We start from the raw sequence: 21,655 nt of genomic DNA, 5'->3' as shown, positions 1-21,655 counted from the left end.
ACAATGTTTAGCAAAGACAGAGAAGATGTCTTTTATCATCACCTAATCTGTTTTTAATCTGGTTTTGCCAAATTGAGCAGGTTTTTTTCTTGAAAAATTTTGAATTTGAGTTAAGATCCAATTAATTGCAAAAGAAAAGGTGTTCAGTTATGCTCCAGCTCCTCTTCATCAAGACATATATACAGAGTCTTTGTTTTTTAAAAAAGAAAAGCAATCACCAAGACATGTCTTTGTTAAGGCTCCCTGCTGTCAGCATATGGCAAAGTTACTGGCACCTTGCCTGGAAAGTGCAGCAAGAACTGATAGATCTGATCTCATTCTATGGCTGGGGAGAAAATAGACTACAGGAAGGCCAGTCTGATGGCCTGTGACCATCAATTGCTTGCCAAAAAACACAAGTTCCTGAAAACTGATGTGGGAAGGTGAACTGATATTGCAAGTCAGGGACAGGAATTTTACCTTCCTAAGTGTTAGCAGAGCCTTCAGAACAGTTCTTGTTAGAGATGGACATCAGAAGTCTCTGTGTAATTGTGCATTATATGCCACTTTTACATGAAACTTTCAAGGTATAAATGTTTAAGAAATAATAGTATATAAATACATACAAATGTTTAAGAAACAATAATAATAGTAATATAATAATATAATAATAATGTAATAATAACATCTATATTGTTATAAATAATATAATAATTTATTATATTTACAGGTCAGTCTCAATTTCAAGCATTTCTCGAGAACTGGGATGAAATTCTGCAGCTGCAGGACTTCTAAAAAAGAGGCAGATTTTCTTCCATATTGTCATAGTGCTTGAGACAGACAGAGTGATGACTCATTTGATGTGAAAAAGAGAAACATTGACTAATTTTTTCTACATTATTTGAAATTAGTTTGGCAGTACTCAGTTTTGGAGGGCTTAGTGGTATTGAATGGAAGGAGAATCTACTGTAATTGTGATGGTTTGTAAAACAAATCCTGAAGAGACTTCAATATCACCAGTCTCAAACATGGACAAGACTTCCAGCAACAACATTCCACTTCATTATTCCAAGATATTTGTATGCTGAATATCCTGTAGTGATGACCATTGTTATGCTTATACAGACTAAGTACATGCAACATTTATAAAGAATGGAATTGATTTGGAAATTGCTTTAAGTATTTGTTAAACTTGGGAAATTAAAATAGAAAAGTTATTTTCAATTACCGTGGCATGATTATAATTTCTTTTTTTAATGAGAATATCTAACCACAATGATGTAGCCTTAGTCACACTGATGATAGGGTCAGTTTCACATGAAGTCTGGCATCTTCCCTTCTTGATATCTATATCAAATTTTATAATTATCAAATCATATACTGAGCCAGTTTCTGATCTGGCAGAAATCTACCCTACCAAAAAGCCCTGTGGTCCCAAGACCAACTGATCCAGTGCAAGCCATGGGCAGGGACACAGGATCAGGAGTATGGGGGAAAGAGGAAAGCAGGTATGAGTGTCCAGCTCTCCAGCAATCCATGTTAGATCAGGTGTGACACACAGGCAGCTACAGCTATATGGTCAGATCAGTCAGGTCTGTAGTGAGTGACTGCAGGTCTCATCTCCCCTTTCCAGTTCACTTCTCCTGGATGTGTTTTGCAATCATATCCTTTATGCTGGCATTAGAAGTGACCTGGAATTGCTCTAGATAAAACCCTTCTGTTTCATCTCTTTTGCACAGCCTTTTGTGAACTGGTGCTGGAACACAAGTACCCAAGGTCAAAGGATGGATAAAACTGTCTCTCCGAGTAGCACTTCGGCTTACTTTGAATTAAAATGACTGTGTTACTTTGGCCTAAGTGATTGACTGCATCCTTTACTGCTCCATGTAATAAAACTATACCTTTCTGTGTTCTCACTATTATTTATTTGTATTCCATGACTCAAGGTGGCTCTAAAGACAAAAGATTTGTGGAATCCACAGTGCAGTCTTTTCTGTTGCCCCTCAAATGATTCTTCTCTCTCTTTCAGATTCTGAAGTCATGAAAAAATGTACCAGAAAGTTAATTTAAAAGAAGTATAACCTTGAAAATCATGCTTTCTCTCCCCTTCCAAATCAATTGGGAGAGCTGAGAGGGAGAGACAGGGAGCAAAAAGTCCCACTGTCCTGATTTGTTTCTTTAGAAACATGGTGGCGAGTACTTCTTTTAAAACTCATTGCACTGGAATTTTCTGATTTTAAAATCAAAAGTCATTTCAATTTGGTCAACTTTTAATGAAAGCTTATTTCACACTACAAACAAATAAACTGAATTCAAGTTCAGTAAGACAGATTGGGTTTTTTTTAAGGACTTTTTTTTTTTCTTCTCCGGGGACACCCCCTTGTCACGGGGGAGAAGCTTGCATGCCCTCATGAGATTGAGAGCTATGCTGGAGGTGGTTTGTGCCGCCGGTAGGGTCTCCCATGCCAGACAGGTCTCAGCTGAAGGGTCAGACAAAAAGTCTCCACGGGCAGGATGGGCTTGCTAGCCGTCTGGCAACCATCCTAGGAGAAGGACAACTCCAACCCCAAACCCGGGCAGATGGAGCTCATTTAGCCCTGTAAGGCCATCCATCTAAGAGAAGGATACTCTAACCAAACCTGCGTCCTGAGGTATTCGCTGTCACCGTCCAAGCTCGCTAGGCCGTGGCAGATGAACCTTAGGAGTAAAGGGTGGGGCCAGTCCTGCGCATGCTGTGCCTCACCTAAAAAATCCATTGCGCAGGCTCAAAGGGTTCACCCACATTGCAAAGCCCTGTAGCGACAGGTGAGGGTCGAAAACAGCAGGTGATAGGAAGCAGCTGGAAGCCACAGACCCAACCCTGCAGGCAGGCGGTTCAGGATATGGTCATTAGAGACTTGACCCCGGAGATGACAGTCTCTTGCGGCAGCATCCTGAATGACCAAGCAGCCTTTTCTAGGGACAGCACTGCTCGCTCCACATGGAGAGGGGCCTAGCAAAGGTGGCCTGAACAAAGCTCACCTCCACACCCGGTTGGATAACCGCGGCCAACCAGCATCTTCCATGTGGTCAAACAAAAACAAATAGATTTCATACACCTGCCTGCAAAGGTGTGCTCAAACTAACACTTGCATGTTGGAACATCAGAACCATGCTTGATACTGGGGATAGTCGACATCCTGAGTGTTGTTCTGCTCTAATTGCCCACGAACTGTCACAGCTCAACATTGACATTGCTGCTCTCAGTGAAGTTCATCTTCATGAGGAAGGCAGCCTTAAAGAACATGGTGCTGGCTACACACTCTACTGGTCAGGCAAACCCAAAACCGAAAGACACCTTTCAGGAGTTGGCTTCATGATTAAAAACTCCATTGCCTCCAAACTTGAAAATCTGCCGACAGGCCATTCCGATCGCATTATGTCCTTACGCCTCCCTCTACACAACAAGCAACATGATGTTGTTTTTAGCGTATATGCCCCAACTCTCCAAGCTGACCCAGCGGAAAAAGACAAATTCTACACAGACCTGCGCCGCCTCACCCAAAATGTTCCTGCAGATGATAAAATCATAATCCTTGGTGACTTCAACACCAGAGTAGGTAAGAATTCTGAAGCCTGGAAAGGAGTCCTGGGCAAGCATGGCGTTGGAAACTGCAACGACAACGGACGCCTCCTGCTAGAGTTTTGCGCAGAACGGCAGCTCACCATCACCAACACTGTCTTTCAACAGAAAGACAGCCTGAAGACAACTTGGATGCATCCTCGATCCAAGCACTGGCACCTCATTGACTATATCTTAGTACAACAGAGAAATGTCAGTGATGTCCGTCATACTCAAGTGATGCCGAGTGCAGAATGTCAAACAGACCACCGCCTTGTGCGCTGCAAACTTAACCTCCACTTCAAGCCCAAACTTAAGAGGTGGCATTCCAAGGAGGAGGCTCCAAGTCAGCAATCTTCAAACAGCCACAGTGAGAGACAGCTTCCAGGGAAACAGCACATTACACAACAACCGGTTAAACATGAATTGGATGCAGCCCCTACTATGGGAGAGATACTCAAGGCCATACAACAGGTGAAAACTGGCAAGGCAGCTGGGGTTGATGGAATTCCACCTGAAATCTGGAAGCATGGAGGTCAAGCACTCCATGCCAAATTCCACGAGCTTGTTGTGTGTTGCTGGGAACAAGGGGAACTACCACCAGATCTCCATGATGCAGTCATCATCACCCTGTACAAGAAGAAAGGAGAAAAATCAGACTGCTCAAATTACCGAGGTATTACTTTGCTCTCCATTGCTGGTAAAATCCTTGCAAGAATACTTCTGAACAGATTAGTACCCAATATTGCAAAAGATCTTCTACCTGAAAGCCAGTGTGGTTTCAGAGCCAATAGGAGCACCACAGACATGGTGTTTGTTCTCAGACAACTGCAAGAGAAGTGTAGGGAACAGAACAAAGGTCTTTATGTAACCTTCGTTGACCTCACCAAAGCTTTCGACACTGTGAGCAGAAAAGGCCTGTGGCAGATCTTGGAACGTTTAGGATGTCCCCCCAAGTTCCTCAAAATGATCATCCTGCTACATGAGGATCAGCGTGGACAAGTCAGATATGACGATGCACTCTCTGAGCCCTTTCCAATAACCAGTGGTGTGAAACAAGGTTGCGTTCCTGCACCAACTATATTCACAATCTTCTTCAGCATGATGCTCCAAAGAGTCACAGCAGACCTCGATGAAGAAAACGGCATCTACATCCGATATCATACCGATGGAAGCCTCTTCAACCTAAGGCGACTGAAGGCCCACACCAAGACCCTGAATCACCTTGTCCGTCAGCTGCTTTTTGCTGATGATGCCGCCCTCGTTGCTCACACAGAAGCAGCTCTGCAGCGCTTAACATCCTGCTTTGCAGAGGCTGCTGAGCTTTTTGGGCTGGAAGTCAGCCTGAAGAAGACAGAAGTTCTCTACCAACCTGCACCTCAAGAAGTCTTCCATCATCCTCACATCACCATAGGCAATTCAGAGCTTAAGTCAGTCCAGCAGTTCACCTATCTGGGAAGTATCATTTCCTCAGACGGTAAGATTGACAAAGAGATAGACAACAGGCTAGCAAAGGCATACAGAGCCTTTGGAAAACTCCATACAAGAGTCTGGTCCAATAAACAACACCTCAGCCTTGGCCATATTGACTGCCACCACTGGTCCACTCTGGCCTCCAATCGGGATTCATGGATACACACCATTCACGACGCTGCTGCTTCCTTTGAGAATGCACGGAGAGTCAGTCTTGAGGAGAAAAGACAATGCAGAAAGAACCATTCCTTGCCAATGTCACCTAGGGAGACGTTCCGCTGTGCCTTTTGTGACCGGACCTGCCAATCCAGTATCAGCCTTTTTAGCCACCAGCACGCTTGCAGCAAGCGTGGGTAGTGCCCTTCTCAAATCTTCGTTCGCGAAGCCTAGCCATGATGATGATTTTTTTGTTACTTAAGTCATCTCCAGTCTCCAGACTGGCCTCTTACAGGATTTATTTTTCTTCAGTTAGTAATGATTCTGCTATGAAGAGGTTGTGTAAATGTATGTCCTATGAAACATATTTTTGAGAAAGTTTTTGCTTTTCAGAGCTCCAGCATTTAAAAATATGGTTGCAGAATATCCAGGTTTTAAAATTTACTCATCTCATCCACATCTGTTCTGCATTCCATGGAGAAAAGGTGAGAGTATTGGGTGCCTGAACACTTTATGAGAGCTACGTGTGTTTGCTAAGACAGCTCTTTCACACAAGTGCAAGTGTTCTGCTTATGTCTCCATAAATATGGATGGCAGCCTGAAAGAGGTGTTTCTGAAGGGCAGGTCCCAAAAAGGAAAAACAGATGGGCAAAGACAGCCTCAATGGAGTAAAATCTCAAAGTATACAAGCTTGTAAGTTAGTCAGACACAGATTAGTGAAAGACAAGAGTCAACTTATTTGACCAAGGATGTTCTGAAACAAGCAAGTAAAAAAACAAACACTTCTGTTGTCTTTAATCTGATTTCTTTTGTCATGGAAGGAGAAAACAGCCTTTCACAGAAAAAAAAACCCTTATGAAACTCCTTTTTAATTAAATATGCTCTTATGTTCTGCCTGTTCTCAAAGAAATTTTTTTATGTCTTAGTACATATGAGAAGAAATATCAAGGCATGCTGTAGTTTTCCCCTTCACATGATTTTCATTTCAGTTAGGAGTCCACTGTTAAAATAAAATAAATTCCTGTTCAAAAGTCTGATTACAGTTATATATTTCATGCAATCACACAACATGAATCTTACAGATACACTGTATATATTATTCAGAGGAGGATGAACTCACCCCCGCATCAGAGAATGTTATTATTCTTCTCTTATAAATATAACCATACAATTCCCTATATTTAAATGAAGCTGTATTTAAAGATAGAATAATATGAGAATGCTACTTCTCAATAAGTGATACACCACACAATTTTTAACAGAGTAGAAGTTTCAAAAAAAAGTAAGTAAAACTCAAGAGTAACCAAAACAATTACTTGCACACACTTTTTGATAAAGCTTGTGTGATTTATTTATAGAGTCATCATGGGGTACTTTGTAAGTGCATATAAAAACAAAAAATGTCATTCCTCAAAATGTGTGACAGATGAGTTAGAGTACAATGCAGCACTTCAAACTACATCCAGGTTGAAACATTGACTATGACCCTTCTCCCAAACAGAGTCCAGTATTTTTATTTAGTATTTACCCAGGAAGGAGGCCAGCAGGGACTGGATTTCATATTCTGCTATGCTAGAAATTATCTGCATTAAGTACTTATGATTCAAGCCAACGTGATAATTTGAGATATTATAAAAGGGCGACAGCTTGGAGATCCACTACTTGCTTCTTTACAACAACCTGTCACTATGCCCTCCCATGCCAATTTTGTTTATGTCTAAATTGTACTTCAGCTGACAAAGCCACAAAAGGGTTTAAACCATTGTTAAGGTATCAATAGTTTATTTTCAGTTATATGCCATTGTCTGCAAAATCAGGCTGCTTACAAAACTCATCAGCCCTTTCAGTGTCTGACATTATAGCCCTCATAGAAGAAACCCCCAAACTAATGCTTTTGCACAGCATGAACCACATGAGAATAGCACAAACCACATTTTAATGGATGTTCTGCACAAGCGCTCCAGGACTTACCAGGTTCATACCAGGATACTGCAGATATTTTGTGTTAGCTCTGAAGGGTAATGAAAGCATGAGATTTATCCAGTAAGACCTTCTGAAATGCAACTGAAGTCTATCCCTGTGCATCAGCTTTTATCTCCAATGATTTTGGCAAGGACCAAAGATGACATCCTGAAAGTGTGATTTATTCTAGCTCTAGTTTACATTGCCTCTGGGAACCACCCATATCTTTCTACTGATTTCAGAAGCAAGATTTGCTTAAACTAAACTCCTAACTTTTGCATTTCTAAACTTTTGTGAAATGTATTCCTACCAGTGCACTGTCATTCACTGAAATACATGCGAAACACTCTCCACACTCAGGCTTTTCAGATAGCACTGTGTTACCCAGCAGTGCCAGGTTCTGCAACAGAATTCAAAGCCTCCTAAAGTAGTCAATAATAGTTCTGTCATTTGGTCTTAACAGCTGGATTGACGTTGTCTCTTCTTGCTGCAATGCATAAAACATTCTGGTTTTCTCAACTACCTGAAAAACATGCTTTTGCAATTTCTATTCAGTAATCCTTTCTGTTTGCAAACACTAACCTTCCTCTAAAAACTACATCAGAAAAAGGAGATAAATAATGTTTTCTTTGGAAAGTACATAAGTAACATTCTTACTTCCAAGATGGCAGTACCTGTCCTGTTCATAAATAGCAAGAATCCCTCTTTACCCTCTCCCTAAAGAAAACAGAAGCATACAGTTCTTGTTAATGGAGGATAAATGAGAATTTTCTCCAGCCTTGGTTTGTTCAGAATTATGTCTCATCCGGTGCTCTAAAGGCTCTATCACTGTCTTAAATGAGAACAAGTTTTGGCTTATTGAAACTGTTAGATTTGAAAGCCTTATTCTTTCTATAAATTGTGGTTCCATTAAAATACTGACATTCTGAATTGAAGAAAAAAATACAGAAAAATAAATTAGAATATCACATCTATTTATACTTTTCTGCGTAATCCTTTGTTAGCACAGCTTTTTCAGGTAGTGCCACATGAATAAGACTATATAAACATGCACAGTTTCTTTGTTACTATTACATTATTCTCTTCACTGTTTGGAACATATAGTGAATGTGAGGTTTCATGTATCATTCCTCACAGCTGTTGCACAGTCAATTATACTTTGTGTGTGTGTGTGTATATTTCTACATTTCAGAAGCTGCCTATAAGCAGTTTGCTCTGCTCCCAGACTGTCTGCTTGAGTCACTGCTGTTGCAGTAAGTTATTGCTGAATAATTGAAGCAGCATCTAGTTAAAAACAATTTCAGGTACCAGTCCTGTTTACATTTTTAGTGAAGGTATTGATGTTTTATTAAGGCATTGCACTTTTTTTATGGAGTTGGATGATTTTCCAAATCAAGCACAAGAGCAGCTTATAGGGAAATACCATGATCTATGGATGCAATTGTATGAAGGAAATCTGTAAAAGGGCACTGGATAAGCAGTTTTTAGGGGGATCATTGCAGTAACTTCTTGTGATCTTCTGGTCAGTTTCAAGTCTCCCAGTTAGGTGCAAGCTGTGTGGGGCCTGTATACTGCATCCTAACTTTTGTCAGATTACATAATTGAAAACAAAGTATATTTTAAATATAAAGACCAGCTGTTTCATTTGCTTTCTTGAACTTAGACAGTAATCAAGGACCATAATTTAGTTCTTTTTAAGTATTTAATTCTCAGCTGTTATGCTTTTTCCATGTCTTTATTCTTACTTTCTGTTCCTACTAGACATGGAATTATACTGCATTTAAAAAACTAAACTAAACCAAACCAAACCACTGCATCCATTTTTTAAATGTTGATATTTAGAACTTGGATACTTTCATCTTACACATCTCTGTTTCTGGTTCTCTCCCATAATTACTGGATCTTTCAAATGAAATGTTTTATTTTCAATGGGTAAGACAAAACCTTCTCATGACCAGTTTTCTCCTGCAGGATCTGTGACCTGAGGTGCTGCCCAGTGTCTCCAGCTATGCTGATCCAAAAATCTCTACCGAAAATGAACTGAGCCAGGTTTGAATCTGTTAACCGGCAGATACAAACACTCAATATTCCACTATGAACAACACACACAGCCACCTGGTTCACTGTGAAATATACATTTTAATAGGTTTTCTATGCTAGGAGTGGGGAAGAGCACTTTTATGCTAACAAATGCCCTGCCCAACGATCCCGTTCATACTCTGTATGGACGAATAAAGAACTTCCCTCTAGCTTTTTTTATGCAGTTTCACCAGTAACAATTTATGACAGTCAAGGAACTAGGATTTTATAAAAATGATGTTCAAGAACAAAATTTTAAATACTTGAAAATATATCCACATTTTGCCGGAAGATGCTTAAGTTCAGGAAAGAAAACTTAAGAAAACCCTTGTTTCATTTTATTATTGACAATTTCATTTTTGCTAAATAGCACATATTCTCATTGGGTAAAAAATGTATTTATTTTCATTTTAAATTAAAAGCCTTTATTTTAAAGTAAGGATTTACTAGCTTTAAAGGAATTATAATTACTTTAATGCTACAGCAGTCTATATAACTGTACACCTAATAAAAGTGTAATATTACAGAAGATCTGTACATTAGGGCTCGTAACTTTAAGTTTATAAATAGCACAGTAAAAATCCAGAACACAATTTGTATTTTTAATATAAATGAATAATTATCAGTTATATTCATAAGTGCAAGTGAACTAAGAAAAAGCTTTTCTGTCGTAATAGAGTATTATTCTTTGACTTGCTGAGCAGATTATAAACTCTGTAAAACAATTCTTCCTTTAGTAATAGAACATATAACCACTTTCGATTTTTTTGTTTGTTTTCCAAATCTCTAGTGCCCCTATTTAACAGAAATTTTGCTTATATGGTTGTTACCAGGTTATGCTGCATAACATGCTCCTAAACTGTGTAAGATTATTGTGTACTTTCCATGGATGTATGGAGACAGGAACATTTATCAACCCATAGTTTGGACAGACATAAATGAAAGAAGTAGAATATTTCTTTACCATATATTTCATTACCTTTCATTATTAATTTCTTCTTTGTTATAGCCTTTGTGCTGTTAGTATTGAATTTCCAGTAGGTTTTTCCTTCCACTATAATTCTATTAAATGCTAGACATATTTTTTGTTGCTGTTTAACAGAAAATCTTGTTTATATCCTTAATTTTTTCTCTCTTTTTTCTCTGTAAGCATAACATTTGACTTTACTAACTGTAACATACTGAAATTCTTAAGACTTTTTTTTCCCAGAACATTTACAATGTTTCCACTTAATGGAAGATTTTATCACAAGATGCTGTATTGCAATGTTACTCCCCTACGCATCCACCTCAGTCCTCTACATTCCCTCACTGCCCTCAGACCAGGGATGCAAGAACAGAATACACAGCCACTCCATTTCACAGCCTTAAAAGCAAATACTCTCCTATAATTCCTTTTCTCTGCTAAGAATTATTTTTATAAGTACTTGCCTTTTTACCAAAACTGGTAAGTTGTACAGAAAATCCTGTTTATACATTTTTCTGGTTAACAGAGAAATGTCCTGACGCTGTAGGACAATTCATGATGAATTTAGTTTCTTAATCAGTGACCAGTTGGAACATCTCCAAATGTTGTCTTTTTTCTTCCTATTTTCCTCCAAGTAAAATATGTAACTTAAAATTGACTACAATTTTATCTCTGTTTATTTATTTAATGAACTGACTCTGTCAAACCTTAGGAGTGCAGTTCTTCAAATGACCTCTGATTTTATTATGACTTCAGATTCTTGTTCTTCATGAGATCAGACACGATTATATCTGTGGCTAAAATCAATTTGGTTTCATATAAAAAAATGAAGCAACTGATGTTGAACAGAGTAGAAATCTGCAGATTTCTATGAATTGATTCATAATAACAGGTAAGGTTTAGGGAAGACTTTAGAAACAGAAAGGCCACCAAATACTAAAACGAAGCATCTGGAATAGAAGAAAAGTTCCTGAAATCAAAAGCTCAACAAGGTACAATAGCAATCAAAGAGAGACAAGTGAGAGACAAAAGGCATGAGGTGAGGCTGTACAGGAGAACAAGAGAAAAGAGGACAATGTAAATGATAAAGCACTGGAATAACCTGAGGACTTAATTTTTCAGCAGTGCTGAGCACTAGTACTGCAAATCTAGCACCTAATTCTTAATGGACTGGTTCAACACAGAATCTTGCCAAAACACATGAAGGATTTATGGATTCACTTATTTAAAAGCAGAAACCTACACAAAAATACTTTACTTAAAATAAAGGAAATGTCAAGTCTAACTAAAGCATCATAAATTTAATTGTCAGGTGTGAAGACAAAGACACCAAACCTTAAGAGAAAATAAATGCTTTTACTTTCAGCTTGAGTAGCTAAGCAACAGATAAAAAGATGGCAGAATTCTCTGTCTTTATCTAGTGTTCACTGTCATTATGGGAATGGCTGGATTCTTGATGAGTAATAGAAAATTGTTAGTCTTCAAGTATGGCCAATATATTGACAACATCACTATAAACTAGCCCACAAAATTTATATAACTATGGCATAGTACAAGCATACAAACATGGCAGCTAACTAAGTATCTTTAGGAACCACGGATCCACCATCAAGAATGCCAAGAGGCGTCTTGAGTTTATGCTCAGAATTTCTCCAAGTGAAGCACTTGAGAGCTTAAATTTTTGGCAGCGCTTTCACTGCATGAAATTTAAGAATATTAACTCTCAATTTCTAAAATTAGGATGAAAAAATCTGATTTCTGATTGTTTTCACTCTTTAATTTTTTTGTCTGCAAAATTAATTCCTTAACACAAAATTCCAAGTAACATAAATAATAAGACATATATATGAACAGTGAAGCAGCTGAGCCATACAGGCCTGGGTAATTAAAGCTGATGTACACAATGATAAAAATGAATGCCCATAAAATGCATGACAAATTTTGCAAATTGATCAGGTACTGTGCCTCTGTTTAAATTCACAGAAGCACAAGAAGACAGCAAAAACTTTTAATCATTGAGGAAAAAAATTATACTGAGAAACATATAAAAACTATGTTTTTTCTAAAAATATGTGCCCAACACATAATCTAGTGGATATAATGTATCCCTGAGTCCCTTCCCTTAATAGTGTAGAAACAGAATATTCAAAGTCTCTGAATTTCTGGACTTAGCCATATGTCATCTGTGCAGAAGAAAGCAGAGTGTTCAGTCTGAAGGGAGTTTTGCTGAGCAGCCCCACATGGCTTCTGGCTATTCATCTTTGGTCACTTCCTGGTTATCCTGCAGCTGCCTTCACAATTGGTAATTCCTGCCATCCAACTATATGGTGAAAAGTTCAAGTACTGTACTAGAGGGTGAGCAGTGTAACCTTCCACGTAACTCTTGGAGGTTTCGGTTATTTCTCTTTTATAAAAGAATAGCAGCAATACTGTTATTTTCTATAGTTTAGCATAGGCAAATTGCTCTTTCCATTTTTGAAAAAAATGGAAAAGTACCGTCCCCACTACATCATGAATAGTGGAACAGTTAACAGACTCCTGGAACATGCTTGCTATGCTCCTTTTCTATTTATCAACTCTGAAACAAATGAGGGAAGTAATGAAATTGTATTACTCCCAGGAAAGCGCAGTTATAATTTTTTTCTGGTGCCATTGAATCACTTGTCAAATGCATCTCCTTGAATTACTCAATAAAGCCACCTGCCAGCATTTTTGTCTTGTCCAGGGTTAGCTGTTAATCAGGTTAAATTGGGTTTGGCAAACTGAAAAAATATATTTTTTTTTTAAATTTATGGTTACAATTTGAGACAATTCTTGAAAATAAGCAGAAGCCAGTCTGTGGAACTAGTAAGTGAAACAGAAGACCTTTTGCTTCAACACATTTATTCCTTGCTATTTTTTTATTTTATACTTCAAAATTTGACGTGGTTATACAGCCTCAGAAACTATGAGCATACATGTAAAGTTGTTTTGCTTCTCAACTAGGAGGAGGACACTTTCTATCTTGAGTTAGTAGCATACTGATATTCCCTCTACCTACCAATGCATTTTTAATGCCTTGGGGGCAAATTTACCTCTTGAGTACCTTTTGTGACCAGGTTGCTCAAAGCCTCGTCCAACTGGGCACTGAACACCTCCACAATTGCTCCAGGCAACCTGTTCCAGTGCCTCACCACCCTCACAGTAAAGAATTTTTTCCTAATATCTAATCTAAAACTGTTCTCATTTAGTTTGAAAACATTTACCCTCATCCTGTCACTACATGCCCTTGTAAACAGACTCTAGCCAGCCTTCTTGTTAGTTCCCTTAATGTACTGACACATCACATGCTCTAAGGTGTCCCAGGAGCCTTCACTTCTCCAGGCTGAACAACCCCAGCTCTCTTAGCTTTTCCTGACAGGAGCGGTGCTCTAGCCCTCTGATTATCCTTATGGCCTCATCTGGGATCGCTTTCCTGTGCTGAAGACCCCAGAGCTGGAGGCAGTACTCCAGGTGGAGTAGAGGGGAAAATTGCCTATATGTAACATTTCACTATAAATCACTTCTGAAAATCAAGTCTCTCTCAATGCAGTGAATGCACCCAACTTTTGCCACCCTGACTGTAACAGAATAATTAACTTGGCAGTTTTATGATGAATTTCATTCTCTATCCTTTCCAGTATAATGAAACTCTCTCTTGCCTCACCCTTAAACCACCCCCTCAATTTTTAACCTGGGTGATGGTGAGCACCCAACCCTCCCCAGCAAGGTGAGTCGTGCTGAGGGGCAGACACGTGTGTGTGTGCGTGTGTCTGTGTTTGTGTGTGTCTGTGTCTATGTGTCTGTCTGTGCACCCACCAGCCCCGCACAGCTCCCACGCCACGCTGGTGCCCCAGAGCAGGGGCAGGCACCTCTCGGGAAGGCCGCAGTGGGCTCTGCCCAAAGCTCCGTGGCAGCGGCTCTCGGGTGGTGTGAGAGCAGCACCAGGTTGTCCCGATGTACAACAAGCTGCCCATGAGCCAGCGGTGTGCCCCTGGGGCCAAGGCGGCCGGTGGTACCCAGGGCTGCATTAGGGAGAGCACTGACAAGTGTCGAAGGAGGCGATTCTGCCCCTTACTCAGCCTTGGTGTGGCCACATCTGGAATATTGCATCCAGCTCTGGGCTCCTCGGTAAGAGAGACATGGAGCTCAGAGGGCAACAACGGTGATTAAGGCACTGGAGCATCTCTCTTAAAAGGATGGGCTGATGGAGTTGGGCCTGTTCAGCCTTGAGGAGAAGAATGAGGAGGGACCCCATCAATGTGTATGGGTATCTGAAAGTGGGGTGTCAACAGAATGCAGCTCGGCTCTTCCCGGTGCTGCCAAGCAACAGGACACGAGGCAATGGGCAGAAACTGATGCACAGAATCTCCCAGTAAATACCAGAATGAACTTCTTTACTCTGCAGGTGACCGAGCACTGGAACAGATTGCCCAGAGGTTGTGGACTCTCCCTCACTGGAGATCTTCAAGAACCGTTTGGCTGCAAAGCTGTGCCATGTGCTCTAGGATGACTCTGCCTGGGCAGAGAAGCCGGACCGCAGGACCCGCTATGGTGCCTTCCAGCCTGGCGGACGCTGCGAGGCCATGAAGGGTTCCCTCGGCTCCCCCGCCTGCCCGGGCGGCCCCGGCGCAGGCGCTGCCCGCCGGCGGGGGGCGGCGCTGCCGCCTGCCCGGCTGCCCCGGGGTGCCCCGGTCGGTGCCTGCTCCCCGTCGGCGCTGCCGGCGCTGCGGGCGGGCCGGAGCTCCGCTAACGCGGGGGCCCCGCGGCCCGGAGGAATGTGCCGGGCGGGGGCGGGCGCGGACGGCCCGGCGGGGCGGTGGGCGGGGCGGAGCGGCGGAGAGCGAGCAGGCGAACGCCGAAGCTGCTACATCCGGGCTGCGACGGCGCACCTGGCACGGCGGGGGCCTCGGTGACATTGGGGCTCGGCGGCCGAAGGGGAGGGGGTTCCGCAGCTGCAGAGAGCGAGACCTTCGCGGCGCCACCGCCACCGCCGCCGCCGCCACCATGCTGCGGGTCATCGTCAGCCACGCCAAGAAGCACCCAGCCGTGAGTGTCCGGCCAGAGCCCGCCCGCCCCTGCCGCCGCTCGGTGCCCCCGGCCCCGCCGGACGCCTCTGCTCGTCCGCCCTGCGGGTGCCAGGCCCTGTCGGGCCGCGGCTGTGCGAACGGGCACGGCCACGTCCCCTCTGTCTCTCGGTCTCTGCCACCTTGCTTGTGCCTGCAGGCCCAAGGGAGCTCTTCGGTTCTTCTGGCCTCTCCCTTTGCCCCCGCGCTCCCAGTCCCGGGTTTTTATCGTGTGATCGGAGCGCAGGGGTTGGGGCTGTTTTGGCAGTGGAGGGACGGATGGTCGTCTCTCAGAAACGCATTGTAGCAAGATTTTTGGTTTGGTTTTGGTGGTTCTGCGTGTAGCAGTATTTTTTTCATGCCTGTGTCTTCCGTGCTGCTGGTTCCTCCACGACCCCGGGGATGTGCTACACACAGGGAGCTTATGCCAGGGATTTAGAGGGCCATGTATTACGGCCCACAGTGTGTGAGCTCGTTCTTCCGTTTGCCAGTGTTGGAATCAGAAATGCTATGTATGAATACTGTTGTGTTTGCATTGTGGTATGATACTTAATTTCTTTTTTATTGGTCCAGTTGATCCCACTGTTTTTGATCATTGGATCTGGAGGTGTTGGCGCAGGCCTGTATCTCATGCGTTTGGCAATGTTCAACCCTGATGTCAGGTACGTATATAGTAATTACACAGTCACTGCCAGTGCCCAGCCCTCTTTCTTCATGTGTTAAACTTCACTGCTCTGATTTTTGTGTTCCTGGTGGCCTTAATGCCTTGGTTCAGTATCACTGACACTCAGTGTGTGAAGATTTCCTTGATTTGGAGATCTGTTTGTGTACCATATGATACTTAGAAGCTGCTGACACAGGACAGTGCCTTTTTCTGTGGAAACTTGTCTGGATATGTGACGCTATTGCCTAATAACCACAGGCCACATCAGATTTCTTTTTTTATTTTGAAGATAGTGTGATTCTATTAATGTGCTCTCATCTTACATTTCTCTCAATAGTTGGGACAAGAAAAATAACCCAGAACCTTGGAACAAAATGTCTCCCAGTGATCAGTACAAGGTAAAATGAGAAATAGATTTTTATGAAGTATATCAGAAGTGTAACCTACTTCTTTACCATGTTTGATTGTGTTGGAAAGTAGCTGAATGAGTGATGTATTTCCTCGGCTGTGCAATATTTGTCTCTAGAACTCACATAAGAGAGGTTTGAGATTTAAAACTTTCCTAGTGTTGGTTGATGAGAGCCTGTATGAAAGCAACTTCATGTACATATATATATGTATATAGCACTATAATTAAAAAAGGAGCTATATGCAAGAAGAAGAATATACTAACTCATAATACTAAGAAATAAATTACAGGAAGAAGGTCAGAACTTCATAAGTCGTGGCCTAAAGCTTTCTAAGCTTTAAACTGTTGACCTTTACTCATGAGAAGCACTGCAGGGAAATGTCCATGTTTAAGAGAAACAAAACAATTGTCTTTAAGTAAGTGGATGCAACAGAAGTGCACTTTAACTGATAATTCAGTTTATTTCATTGCATCAAAGTGGAAACTTGCAAAGATGTGTAAAACATTTGGTAATTTACAGCAGTCATGGAATCACAGAATCATTTAGGTTGGAAAAGACCTGTAAGACCATTGAGTCCAACCTTTGACCAAACACCACTGTCTCAGGTAGACTATGGTACAGAGTGCCATGTCCAGTCATCTCTTGAACGTGTCCAGGGGTGGTGTCTCCACCACCTCCCTGAACAGCCTGTTCCAATACTTGAGAATACTTCCAGTGAAGAAATTGTCCCTGGTGTCCAACCTGAACCTCCCCTGGCACAGCTTGAGGCCATGTTCTCTCATCCTGTTGCTAATTGCCTGGGAGAAGAGCCCAGCAGCCACCTTGCTTACACCCTCCTTTCAGGTAGTTTTAAATAGTGATAAAGTCACCTCTGAGCCTCATTTTCTTCAGGCTGAACAACCCCAACTCCCTCACCCACTCCTCATATGGCTTACTCTCTAGTCCCTTCACCAGCTTTGTTGCCCTCGCTGGACATAAATCATATTTGAATCATGTTTTACACAAGTGCTATTTTAGTAGATTGCTATTAAAAATATTTTTAGATTATTCCCAAGCTTCTTAAAAATCAAATCTATGTTTTCAAAGCTAGTGTCTGTTTGGTACCATATCTTACTATTCCATTCATTAAAATAAGCAAAAAAAACCCCACTCCATAGTAAAATATGTTGTGGTTCCCTTAAAAGTCCAGGAAGAATGTAATACTTTGTTTTCATTGCTGCTTCTGGAATGTTGCTGTCTCTTAAATATCTAAACTCGGCAAATTCAACATGGTGTGCAGCACAAATTCTTTAAAAGAGTGCATGTGTTGTGGAGCATTCCCCTTCTGCCTTGGCATGCAAACACAGCCTTGAGGTTTGCCATATTTGGGTGTGTGTATCATTGGGGATTTTTTTTTCCAAATCTGCACTGTGGGAAATGAAAAAGGCAGATGCTCTGAACTGAGGATGACTGTTTAGTGAAAATGTTCCAGTATAAAAAGTTACAGCTTTTCACGAGATTGCTTTTCTGTTGTAAACTTCACTTGGTTATATTAGCTTCCTCAGTCTTCTCAAATAAAAGAGTTGAAGACCCTGATCATTACTGTAGGAGTTGCACAGGAAGCCATAATTTGAATGTGCTGTAGGCTGTCTTGTTTTCTTTCAAAAAGTTAAAAGAAATTTAAAAATAATCAAGCTAATGGTTAAGTATTTGGTTTTCTTTTTTTGTAAGGAAAACTATAGCATCACATGCTTGCTACTAAGTCATGCAGGGATGCCAAAATAGGCTCATAGTCTGTAAATTCATTGTCCTCTTTTTGGTTTGGTTTGAACTGCTTGTGATAGGACACACATTAGTATAAACTAAACATGTGATCTGTTCATAATTTATTCCTCCTTGTCATCCTTTGCAGTTCTAGATACAGCTACTTAAACCAAACTTGGCTTTTGCAAACATGGCTCTAAATATTCCCTCGTGACACTGTCTCTTCACATACAGCAGAACTGTAAGATGTTCCTCTGAATGGACTTCTAATTCAGGGCATTAAAGGAGAAACACTGTGGGTTTCTCCAGTTGAAGATATGAGCACTGCCTCATTTTAAACGCAGAGCTTGTAATATTGAATGCAGAATTAATATTCAGTTACTGGTTACAAAAAGTTTGTATTTATTTATTATTGTTCAGTTCACAGACTCAAAATATAATTTCATTTTTCTCACACAAGTTCAAATTATGCATATTTGTAGTAATTACTACGGAAAACGGATAGTTGAGCGTCTTAACTAATTTTTTTTCCCTTATGCTTCCTAGTTCTACTCGGTTAATGTAGACTACAGTAAACTGAAAAAGGACCGTCCTGACTTCTGAAAACACACGCATGTCCGTAAGCTGCACAGAAAGGTCTTCCAGAAGCCGTCCGCACAATTGTCATGCTTAATCATCCAGGAAATAATCAAACTTCCCTCACGCAGCACTAGGTCATGTGTTTGAAACTGTTTTGATGAGGCTTAATAAACGTTTGAAACTTGGAAGTGTCTGCTCTTTCATTTTGCAAAATATCCTTCTATTAACAACTTTTGCTGTGTGGTGTGTCAGATAGTAAACAAAAGCCAATTCATGATTCCTTAAAAAGAAACCAAAGTTGTCTGGGTGGGCTTTATTCTCAGTCTGTTGACTTCAGAGTAATTGCATGCTCATGCGGTTATACCAAACTACAAGAACTTGAAAGTGTGTGTTTATATGTGTGTATATATTTTTTTTTTTAATTTGCACCTGACTTTATCTACCTGCCACTTTAAGAAATCTTGGTAGCAGAAAAGTCAGTGCCAACAAGTAAGTCATCCAGCAAGACCCAACAGATGTTGCCATATGTTGCTGGAGAAAAAGAAAAGACCAAGCTCCAAAAAGTTTTGATTCTCATCTTTCATTTGTTTTTTTTCAAGTCAAGCAGGTTTTTTAATAATAAACAGGAAGACAACTTTTAATATTTCAAAAATAACATTCTATAAACACTCAGGATTTCCTGTGGATCACTGTTTTAAGGAAGGGAAACACATAGAACAGGGTACATGTGTCAAGAAATAATTAGGTATTTATATAAGAACTACAATACCTTCAAGCAAGGACAAAATCTTACATTTCAGTACTTAGCTGAGTCTTACTGTAGAAAGACTAAAGGAAAATACCTTGTTAAGTTTGTAACTAACAGTAGATTCTCTGCTTTTTGGTGCACATCTGGCATTTCCTTGGATAAGGGATATAATACTGAACTATCTGACAGAGTACAGCTGTTCATATCTTGAAACACTTCACTTGAAGTAGACTCTAAGAATGTAGATAACCACAGGAGCTATTATAAATAATTAGGATAGAGTTGAAATCAAGCAGCAAGAACTTTTACTGAAGAAAACCTCTTCTGTGGTAATTGCAAAATGACAGATATTTTCAAAGACTTCATACTTTATATGGAAAAATCCTGCAGGTAAGTTGATGTAGTTTATTTGGTAACAGTTCAGATTATCTTTGCATTACATACCAAAATTGTAGATTTACTCACAGTTGTTTGAGAGGCTCTCAAGGAATCTGAAGAAGAAAATGAGTGGTGTTAGAGAGATGCTGTTTACAGTGGTGGGCAAAGTCTGTAGGCATCCTTGGTGACTGGTTGCTATCTGAATCTAAATATTTTTAGGAAATAAAAATTCTGTTGCAATACTTTTAGATCAGTATTAAAAGTATGTCATGTAAAAATGAAAATGTTTTTTTCCAGTTTTTCTCTGGACAATATCTGGGAAATAAAGCTGCATTCTTAGGTGAGACAAGTTTGTTCCTTTTAGGCATGGCTGCAGAGGGTATAGGTTCATGTTTTTCTAATAGAGGCACTTAAGATAAAATTAATTGTCTGCCCTTGACATATTTCAAATATATTTAACATTTACTTAACCTATTTAAAGCTTTAAATGTGGATGGACTAAAAAAGGCAATTCATTCAATGCTACTTGTCTTTCCTTATTGCAGCATACTTGCTGCTAAAAATATAACTCTAAGTCTTCTAAGTTTAATAATTCTAAAAGCCATTATTTTGAGGGGGCACTTGCTCCTTTTTCTGTTTGGGGTGTACTTTTGTCCGATATTAAGTGGTAGTGGACTACTTCTTTCTCTCTCTCCCTTCCTTCCTTCCTTCCTTCCTTCCTGCCTGTCTGCCTGCCTTTCTTGCCTTTCCTGCCTGCCTGCCTGCTTTCTTTCCTGCCTTCTTGCCTGCCTCCCTTCTGACCTTCCTTGAAATAGTAGTTGAAAGATGGTTTCTTTGAGGAAATTGAGTCAAATGAAGAATACTGCATTTTCATACAAACACTCTGCTCTGTGCTGCTGTTAGTTTTCTTGAGCCCTCACACCTGTAAGGCTTTAGGCTATGCTGCTTACTGTAAGTGTCTAAAGCACTTGCTTAAATCTTCAGCTTTAAGACATAGAGGTATTAAGAAAAACCCCACCACCTTCACTGGTAACTACAGTATGTGTTCTTCAAATTCCTAAAGGAAAAGCTCCACAATTTTTGATATTTCGTAATAAACTTAGAGGTTGATAGTAATTCAGTTCTGTGATGTGTTATTATTTCCTCATTAGTTTGAATGTTTTTTATGGGTTTGGTTTTGTTTTCTTAAACTTAGAAATAGACGTTGTTAGTCCCTTGTTCCCATTTTGTTTTGTGATTTTGTGTTTAGTTCTTAAAATTGAAATCCTGCAAGGCCATAAATTCCTGCTTTTTTTTTTTTTTCACAGTGAGTTTTCCTTTGGGACAGAGGAACCATTTATTTTATTCAAAACTGAAATGCCTGCTTGGCTTTAGTTATAACTGCTTGGTAGTGGTCTGTCAGATCCAGTACATTTCTTTGTTGTTAAAATAGAATCAGTCTGAATTCTGAATAATCAGAATTCTGTCTATTAAAATGTTCAAGGATCTTTAAAGCTGCTTCTTTAAAACTATCATTTACCTCTTTCTTCTTCCTGAAGTCAAAGGTGGTGTTCCCTGAAGACAGCATGAAGAAACGAGTGCAGTTTGGATTCTTAGGATTCCAGCTTCTTGCATTTATCTTTGGCTATTAACATTTATGAAACAATGAAATACTATCATTAGTAGAAAAAGTGAAATCCTTTATTAACACTGTGGTGTGTCATTTTCCTTGAGTAGATGTTGTATCTGAAAGAGACTGATATTCTGCTGTCTTATGTTTCAACCGAGATAAATAACAGCTGCTAAATTTCAGTTTGTGGCAGATTTTTTTTTTTTAATGATCAGGGTGGGCC

General features: G+C 40.4%; 1 protein-coding gene across 1 annotated transcript; it reads left to right on the top strand.

Annotated features, from left to right (window-relative positions):
* Positions 1–15,095: 15,095 nt before the first annotated feature.
* NDUFA4 (NDUFA4 mitochondrial complex associated) lies at positions 15,096–18,885 on the top strand. The gene is made up of 4 exons (XM_071559959.1): positions 15,096–15,284; positions 15,875–15,963; positions 16,303–16,363; positions 18,665–18,885. Exons 1-4 carry the CDS (start codon positions 15,243–15,245, stop codon positions 18,719–18,721), a joined length of 249 nt encoding a protein of 82 aa, XP_071416060.1. The 5' UTR covers positions 15,096–15,242; the 3' UTR covers positions 18,722–18,885.
* Positions 18,886–21,655: the final 2,770 nt, after the last annotated feature.

This window comes from Pithys albifrons, chromosome 7, assembly GCF_047495875.1.
Source record: "Pithys albifrons albifrons isolate INPA30051 chromosome 7, PitAlb_v1, whole genome shotgun sequence".
NCBI lineage: Eukaryota > Metazoa > Chordata > Aves > Passeriformes > Thamnophilidae > Pithys > Pithys albifrons.
The sequence above is the reverse complement of the archived record's forward strand: the minus strand, read 5'-3'. Positions and strand labels throughout refer to the sequence as shown.

Excerpts from the sequence above, each read along its gene's own strand:
- NDUFA4 (XM_071559959.1), top strand. The coding sequence starts at position 15,243 with ATGCTGCGGGTCATCGTCAGCCACGCCAAGAAGCACCCAGCC. Across the intron at positions 15,964-16,302 it reads ATGTTCAACCCTGATGTCAG|TTGGGACAAGAAAAATAACC; the intron begins GTACGTATATAG and ends TTCTCTCAATAG. Across the intron at positions 16,364-18,664 it reads CTCCCAGTGATCAGTACAAG|TTCTACTCGGTTAATGTAGA; the intron begins GTAAAATGAGAA and ends TATGCTTCCTAG.